The 9,042-nt window shown below is 48.1% G+C and overlaps 1 protein-coding gene across 1 annotated transcript in view; it reads left to right on the top strand.

Moving 5' to 3' along the window:
- HEG1 (heart development protein with EGF-like domains 1) overlaps nucleotides 1–9,042 on the top strand; it is a 71,548-nt gene that overhangs the window by 12,778 nt on the left and 49,728 nt on the right. Inside the window, exons 5-6 of the mRNA XM_014545232.1 lie at nucleotides 3,306–3,659; nucleotides 4,683–5,030. Of these exons, the coding sequence (XP_014400718.1) occupies nucleotides 3,306–3,659; nucleotides 4,683–5,030 (702 nt within the window). The remainder of the gene's footprint in view (nucleotides 1–3,305; nucleotides 3,660–4,682; nucleotides 5,031–9,042) is intronic.

Here is a 9,042-nt window from a genome sequence, read left to right as displayed (position 1 = left end):
AACTGGTCACTATGATGCACACTGACCACCAGTGGGCAGATGCTTAATGCAGGAGCTGCCCCTTGGTGGTCAGTGCACTCCCACAGGGAGAGTGCCACGCAGCCAGAAGCCGGGCTCACAGCTGGCGAGCACAGCAGTGGTGGCAGGAGCCTCTCCATCTCTGCGGCAGTCGGACATCCCCCAAGGGCTCCCAGACTGCGAGAGGGTGCAGGCTGGGCTGAGGTACCCCCTGAGTGCACGAATTTCATGCACCGGGCCTCTAGTTTAACCATAAAGGGAAAAAACTAAGTAAAGCAACTGACAGGGGAAAACAGTTTCTCTTTTGAAGGTGGAAAGAGATATGTGTGTGTTGAATTGTGTGAGAGCAGCTACAATGGAGCACTAAATTTAGTGCCAAGCTTCCTGGAAACCAGGGCACAAAGGGAAACCGGGTGGGGCATGAGATTGTTGTCTGATAAGGTAAGCATACAATTCCATCCGTGGGCATAAGTGCTTTGGGGGCAGTAAATTCTAAGAGGAATATTTATATAAGCAATGCTGAGAATCATAATAGAAAATGCCATCAATTGCTAGTTTGTGGAAATAGTGCTCATGTTCTTTAGAAGGTGGTATTTTCTATAGATTCTCAGTTGGAGCTGAGGGTGTAATAATGGATCTCGACTCATGAAAGTATTTCTGTGGGCCCTGAGCTAATGTGGTCCAGGTAAATTGCTTTGTGGTGATTTCACTTTGTAAAGAAAGAGAGCATAAGTCAGGGAGAGTTAGCCTGTCTTTCTCAAATATGAGCTGCTTCAGCTAGATTTTTGGCAGGTTCTGGGCAGCTGTCAAGCCAAGGTTGAGCATTCTGGTGCATGCCCGAGGCTCCCGTGTTTGTGCTGGGATAGGAGACTGACCCTCACACTTTACTAGCTGAGGAGTCCTTCTCTTCACCTCCTACAATAGAGTCAGGGAACTTGGCTCGTTTCTGGTCCCACATGGATGGTCTTCCCATATTTGAATGGCTGCTTTAAGGATAGAAATGAATAAGGAGAGGCAGCTACTAGCTAATCAATAGAGCTGGCCTGTTCGTTTAGAAACGCGGTAAGTGTCCCCTATGTGTAGGCGCTCGTTTGGTGGTGTGAGCGGTGACTGTAGGTTAGTTTGACCAAACATTTTGTCTTTTTAGTACGAGGCACCGCTCCGAGGAAGTCTTCACACTGCTCCAGAACTGGAACCGAGAGGGTTCCGTGAGATTACGTGTACGAAGTACTTCCTTGGCACAATATATAAAGGTGCATATAAAGTACTGGCATGTTGCAATTGGTCAGCAAGGGGCAGCTTTTAATAATGATGACGATGAGTTGACGAAGCAAATGTTCCACAGCGCCCTCGGGGTCAGGGAAAACACAGCCCCTTTCCTTTTGTGCCTGTCGGCATTGGTGCCCACTGTCATTGTGTTTCTGTCCCTTGCTTCGCTGGACCGGTAGTCAGGCTAAGTCCAGTAAAACCGCCGCCACACATCAAATCGATGAAATAATAAAGTTTACGGGGAATACAAGTGCTTTGGAAGAGCACCCGGCGACCCGAAGAGGCTGTAACTTGGTGGATTAGACGGTAACTAATGCAGTGAGGCCCGAGGAGCTCAGCGGTTGAGTGAGGATTTAGGGTGTATCTATATACAGCATGCTTTCCTTGTGTTATCCTAAGGAGTTTTTGTTTTGAGCAGAGGTGGGTTTGGGTAAGCTGGGACTCTGTTTTTGTGCCTGGCTCTTTCTTTTCCCTTGTTTTAATGACTAGCTGTATGGATCGCCTGCATCTTCATTTTGTCTGCATAAAGGCCCGGTGACCGGAGCTGCCAGCCGTGGGCTGTGCTGTAGGCATAGCTGGTGCTATGGTTTGTACGTGAGTATGAGGAAGCTTTGTGTTTCCTACGCTCTTTCTAATTATACTTAATATTTATTTGCACTTTTTGGTCAGAACTTCACATAGGACTGGCCTTCATGGAAACATTTATAATGAGAACTTTCTTTTTTCTTTGCTGGGTCATACTTAACAGCTTGAACCCTTGCATTGTAAGGTATAGAGTCCTTTTCATTATTTTTGGTTGAGAAAGAAAAATGACACTCTTTTTTCTTGCCTTTGGATCTCGCCTGCATGTTTCTTCCCACTTCCCAAGCTTTCCTGCAGGCGATTCCTGTTTGGAGGGAGGGTTTCGGCGTGCCCTCTGGGGCCTATGCCCAGGGTGCCCTGTGGAATGTTCTTTGTGAGCAGGCGACCCGGGCAGACCGTGCGTTTTGAACAACGGTGTATAATACAGTTCGTAGAGGTTCCTGATGATTAACCCAGTCCCTGCCATCGGCTCATCAGAAAAAGTGTTCCCAGCCTGGAGTCCTCGATCTCCTAGGGAACCTTGTAGAATGTAAACTTGGGAGCTGCCTCCAGTGCCTGAAGAGGTGAAGCACAAGAATGGAGCCTGTTTGCTTTGGGCTGGAATTAAATCAGTGGGGTAACAAGGACGGTCTCCTGCTGGTTAGAAACTCTCTTACTTAATAAATGCATTTCAGTCCCTAGTCTTTCAAACCATAAGATTCCTGGTTGCCCTGTGGTGGGAAATAATAGCGAACCCTTGGTGGTGGCAGGCTGCGAATTGTTGTTCTGGGCGGTGTTCCTGCTGGGCAGAGCCGAGGCCTCCTCAGTGGTGACCTGGAGCTGGGTGCCAGGCAGGGAACGGTTCATTGCATTCATTTTTTATGTATGGGTTTTCTTCCATAATAGCATTTGAACATAAGGTTACAGCTGCTAAAATAAAGCAAGCAAAAGCCTGTACTTTACCACAATGGCCTGTCCTATATAAGCTATAAGCTGAATTCAAGAGTACTAGTTTCTTCCTCTATAGGAGCCAAGACAGCCCTGGCCAGGGCTCAGTGGTTAGAGCGCCGGCCCATTCACCAAGGTTCCCAGGTTCGATTTTGATCAAGGGCACATACCTGGGTTGCGGGTTCCTCGCCCCGGTTGGGGCTCATGGGGGAGGCAACCAATTGATGTGTCTCTCTCACATTGATGTTTCTCTCTCTCTCTCTCTCTCTCTCTCTCTCTTCTCTCCCCTTCCCCCTGCCTTCCACTCTCTCTAAAATCAATGGGGGGAAATATCCTCCAGTGAGGATTAACAACAACAAAAAATGTGTTTATCTCTGTCAGTTCCACATGATCTAGATCTATTTACCAAAATGTAATAGACATGATTTGTATCTAGATACAGCCCCTCCCCCCCTCCCCCAGGAGTCTTGAAACGTTTTTTTTTATTTGTGTTTTTTTTTCCATTTTAGCTTCTGGAAGTATGGAAGAGCTAAACAACTCCACTGCTCCTCAAAGCCCCTCGGTCAGCTGGGCAAAGAGTGTGCAGGTTGCCACGACGTTCCCCAATGGTGTCCCAAGGGAGACCCAGTCTGTAGCTGTCAGTGTGGGATGGCTAAACGAGACAGAAGGTTTCTCTGAGGACGCTGAAGTTGCCCCAACGTCAGCTTCAGTTCATTCTTCACCATCTGAGGCAGAATTGAGGAGAAACACCGGAATAACCAGGAGTCTAGGGGATGGGAAATTCAGTGAGTCATCCACAGAAAATGGGTTTGGCCTTACATCTTCTGAGGTCGCAGTGGGATTTTGGCAAAATGATTCCCCAGGTAAGTATTCAATTTTGCTTGATCTATTATAGACATTTAGAAATTGTTGGTGCATCACCCCACCATCAAAAGGTTTCTAGTTCAATTTCCGGTCAGGGCACATATCTAGGGAAGTGTACGGCAGGCAACCAATCAATGTTTCTCTCTCTCTCTCTCTCTCTCTCTCTCTCTCTCTATCTCCCCTCCCCCCCTCCTGCCCCCACCCCCTTTCTTCACTCTGTGAAATTGATGGAAAGATATCCTTGGGTGAGGATTAAAAAAAAATACATTGTTGGATTTTCTTACGGGATGGCTTCCAGGCCTTCTATGGCACATAGTATATCATATTTACGCTAGTTTATCATGTTATCACACTGTGATTTGCACCTTATGAAACAGTGTGAAGTGTGTCCAGCAGGCATTCCTCCTGCATTTCTGTAGATGACGAAACCAAGGGTCAGGGGTTTAGGCAGAGCTGCAACCTCAGCCTCGGACCCTTCACTGCTGAGTGGATCTTGTCACTGCAGCATTGTCTCCAAATGAGAGGTGGCCCCTTTAAAACTGGTTTGACTTACTCTATGGATCATCGTCAGGACACACGGTGCAGATATAACTATATTCCCCAAATTCCTACGGCAAAATTGGAAAAATCTGTATGAATAATAGGACTGTTTTAGGAAAAGGGTTCTGCCCGAGCCCTGTGTTGAGGTGTGTTGTATTTATTGGGCATAATGTCCTCTCTCCCTTGACCCCCTTCGGGGAAAGAGAATATAGTACTCAAGCCTACAGGCCCTTCTGCCGCTTTGCACATGCAGGTTAAGAGCTCCCCTCTTCATCACGTTTATTTTCAGTGTTGCTATCTTATTGACATGGAAGAGCTTTGAATTAATTATTTAGAAAATGAAAATGCATGTCAGGTTACACACATAATAAATTCTATGCAAGATCCTCCTCAAGGGAACGTTCCTTAGAGGGGACTCACATCTCAGTGGTGGAGGGTCTCTTTCACATCCATGTAACGGCATTTCCCCTGACACCTTGCAGTCCCGGAAGGACCCCCGCAGGCCAGCGGCTCTGATAAGAAGAATGGGAGCCCCATGTCTCGGACCGAGTCTGTGGCTGGGTCAGTCCCGTTGGGTGGAGCTGGAGAGAGCACTGCACACTGGATCTTGACCAACAGCAAGACATTTGAAGATGTGACAGGAAGCTCTACTTCCTACCCTGGAGTTGTGAACTCTTCCGTTCTGACCCAGTTCTCAGCCTCTGCCCCACAGCCGAGAGGAAGTGACACCGTGCTGGGGGGAGGGAGCGACGCCGAGCTGGCCACCGAGTCTTCGTCTTCCTCCTCCTCAGAAAGCCTGGAGTCCTCAGCACCGCGCGGTGAACGCTCGAGTGAGTTCCCCTGCGCACACTTGGCCCCGTGGAGGGGACAGGGCTTGCCAGGCCTGTGGTCTTCTGCAGCACCGCAAGGCCACACGCTAGTGAAACAGCTCCACAGTCTCCTCTGGTGTCAGTGGTCCCAGGCCCCTCCTCCAGCTGGTGAATACAGATACACCTGCATGGCCCCCAGTTTTTCCTGGTACATCTCCACAGAGTTGCTATTGCCACCTGCCCCTCCCACAGGGAGCCCAGGGACCTCCCTGTCCACATCCTTCCACTCCCTGTAGCCCACCTCACACCCTCATACCTGCCTCAGTCCCACGGTTCACCCCCTATCCAGGCACTCATCAAGGGAAACTCTCTTTTGTAATCGATTTAGTGAGATATAATTCACATTCTACACAATTCTCCCATTGAAAGTGTACAGTTCAGTAGTTTTTAGTATATGCACAAAGTTGTGGAACCGTCACTACTATCTACTTCCAGAAGACTTTCCATCACCTCAGAAAGGAACCCGGTGCCAGAGGTCACTCCCCATTCTCTCCTCCTTTTAGCCTCTGGCAACCACTAATTTATTTTCTGTCTCCATGGATTTTCCTATTCTAGACATTTTCTACCAGTGGAATCATGGAATCATATGATATGTAGCCTTTTGTGTTCTTCACTCAGCATAATGTTTTCAAGGTCCATCTGTGTTGTAGCGTGTGCCAGTACTCCATTCCTTGTTATGGCTAAATGATAGTCCTCTGTATGGGTGTACCACGTTTTGTTTATCTTTTTATCAGTTGATAGATGTGTAGGTTTTTAAAAAATCCTTTGGCTATTATGAATAATACTGTTGCGAACATCCTAGTGCTAATTTTTGTGTGGACTTGTGTTTTCAGTTCTCTTGGATTGTGGGTTAAATAGTAACTCTATTTAACCTTTAGAAGAACTGTCCATCTCTTTTCCAAAGTGGCTACCCCACTTTATCTTCCTGCCAGCAATGTGCAAGGGTTCAGTTTCAGCATCTTTACCAACACTTGTTATAGCCCATCTTTTTTTGACTATCGCCATCCTGATGGGTGTGCTGTGGTATCTCATTGTGGGTTTGACTTGCATTTTCCAGCTGAGCATCCTTTCATGTGCTCATTGGCCATTTGTATATCTTCTTTGGAAATGTGCATTCAGATCTTTTGGCTATTTTTAAATTGGGTTATTTGTCCTTTTTTGAGGTATAGGAGTTATTTGTGTATTCTGGCTGCCAGTCCCTTATCAGATACACTAGAGGCCTAGTGAATGAAATTCGTGCACTCAGGGGGGTCCCTCAGCCTGGCCTGTGCCCTCTTGCAGTCTGGGAGCCCTCAGGGGATGTCTGACTGAAGGCTTAGGCCCCCCTAAGCTGGCAGTCAGACATCCTTAGCGCTGCAGCTGACACAGGAGAGGCTCCCGCGACCACTGCAGTGTTCGCCAGCCTGTGAGCCCGGCTTCTGGCTGAGTGGCGCTCCCCCTGTGGGAGCACACTGACCACCAGGGAGCAGCTCCTGCATTGATTGTCTGCTCCCTAGTGGTCAGTGCGTGTCATAGCGACTGGTTGTTTGGCCATTTGGTCAATTTGCATATTAGCCTTTTATTATATAGGATGATTTGCAGGCATTTTCTCCCTTTCTTTGGGTCATCATTTCACTTCCTATGGCATTATTTGCAGCCCAACAGTTCTTAATTTTGATGAAGTCCAATTTATCAATGTGAGAAAACTTTTCTTTTCATTTTCCTTCCTAATAATGTTTTTGGGTAATTTTTAAAAACTATTACCAGCAGCCTTATCCATGTGAATTGTATGCTGACTAAAGCAAAAATGCATTAACTTATCATTTAAATTTATAATAGGTTTAAAGTCTTACCTCCTCACCACCAATAATAAATAACATCTCCATTTGCCCCATCCTAATTGATGAGGAAAATTAGCATGTGGTAACTACTCATGTGATGTGATGTGAGAAAACACATATGGGTGGAGGATCCCCGTGTGCCCTTTTATGTCTGTGCATGGAAAATGCATTCTCTGTCTCCTGAACCAAGGAATCATTTTCCAACCTCACCACTGTGGGGCTCAGACTTGTCCCCCTTCAAACCAGGAGCTTGTCCCTCTTCAAACCTGCAGCCTTTCCTTCCCCTTCCCTTTCCTTCCCCTTTCCTTCCCCTTCAGGACCCTTTGCTCTGCAGCGCTTGCTCAGCTGGTCCTCGTAGACAGTGGGGCAGGTCTTGGGGTTGGTTATAAAGTGCTGGACACGGAATAGCCTCGTTCCTGAAACCGCTCCCCTGCGGTTGACACGGTGCCTTATCTCGTTTCCTCTGATCGCCCGAGCTGACTCTGCCAGCCAGCCTTTCTGAGCTCTCCAGCTTCCTTTCTGGGTTCAGATGGAGCCCCTGTTCCAGGTCATGACTCCACGGGGGTGTCCGTCAGCCTGATGGGGCTGTTTGCCTGATGTTTGTCTAACAGGTCTTTTCCGTCTCCCCACCCCAGGCCCTGTCTTCTTTACCTTGGGAACTTGTGCTCCAATCCGCTCAGCTCTCCAGCCTCCCCGGCAGGTCTTCCATGGGTCCCCTAAGCCCTTCAGTCCGAGTCAGGCAACCTCCTCCCCTGGTTCCTGGCTCCTGGGTGCTGCTCCAGGCCCTGTGCACCCCTGTCCCCCACTCACTCCTGTCTCTCAGTGAAGGCAGACCTCTCGCGAGGTGAACCTACCTAACCCTCAGCTTTACCTTCGTTTTCCATTGGGGTGTGTCCATGGGGCAGCAAGAGCTAGTCTGGTCTGGGAATAAAAATAAGAACCAGGAGAAGAGCCTGTTTTCTCTCATAGAGCCAGATTATGGAGTAGTTAGGCCAAGAAAAACTGAGCCTCACTTCCATGCCCAAAAAAGGAAGAAAGGGATATTTATTCACGCATCACCTGTCCCTATTCCATCCCCACCAAGAAAATAAAACAAATGCATTCAAAACACACACACACACACACACACACACACACACACACACACACACACCAATCCTACCTTTAACCTTTGATCACAATACCATTTCTCATGGATGTGTCAGGTCATGCCTCGCTGGTCCTACAGGAGGTGAGAGCCTTCGGGGTCATGTGGGCTCCCTGCTCGGTCTCATCAGAAGGTGTAAAGCCCCAGTAGGATTGTTAGTCTTTTGCCCACTGTTCACCTCCCCCGCAGCCACCACCCATGTCCCTGACACAAACTCTGTTTATTATGTATCGCCCAGCAAAACACAATATTGATCCTGTTCACTTAAGTACCAAACCTTCCCATGAGTCCAGGTCTCCTGCACATGCTGACCCGCAGCGCCTCCCGCGTGTCCGTCACTGACAGGCGTCTGCAGGAACACCGCACGCCCGGCTTTCTCAGATAAAGACCCCGAGGAAACCCAGGGGAGCATTCGGGCTAACGTGGTCCAGGAAGCGAGGCTTATTCCTGAGACTCAAGTCCATGCCCTTGTTGTCTCCCCTGCATTGACTCCCGCCCCCCTGCACTGACTGTCATCCCCTTTGCAATCTTCTTTTTTTTTTAAAAAAAAAAAATTTCCTTTTTATTGAATTTATTGGGGGTGACACTGATTAACAAAAGTATACAGGTTTCAGGTGCACAATTTCACAACACATCTTCTGTACACTCACTGTATTGTGTGTTCCCCACCCCAAGTCAAAGTCTCTGTCCATCGCCATTTATCTCCCCTATGCCCTTCTTCACTTCCTCCCACGCGCTTCCTCCCGGCAATCGGCGATCACCACAGTGCTGTCCGGGTCCATGAGTTCTTCTGTTTTGCTCAACATCCCTTCGTTTCCCCCACAGCTGTTAGCCTGCTCTCTATCTGTGTCTGTCTCTATTTTGCAATTACAGTGGGGCCTTGACTTACGAGTTTAATTCGTTCTGTGACGGAGCTCGTAACTTAAATTACTCGTATGTCAAATCAAAAGTGAACGAGTGAGACACGTGATGCTGGGCTGATGTTGTGGCGTTCACTGTGACGTTC

This window comes from Myotis brandtii, unplaced genomic scaffold (assembly GCF_000412655.1).
Source record: "Myotis brandtii unplaced genomic scaffold, ASM41265v1 scaffold4, whole genome shotgun sequence".
Classification (NCBI taxonomy): domain Eukaryota; kingdom Metazoa; phylum Chordata; class Mammalia; order Chiroptera; family Vespertilionidae; genus Myotis; species Myotis brandtii.
Note: the sequence above shows the minus strand (reverse complement) of the source record. Positions and strands in the feature narration are given on the sequence as shown.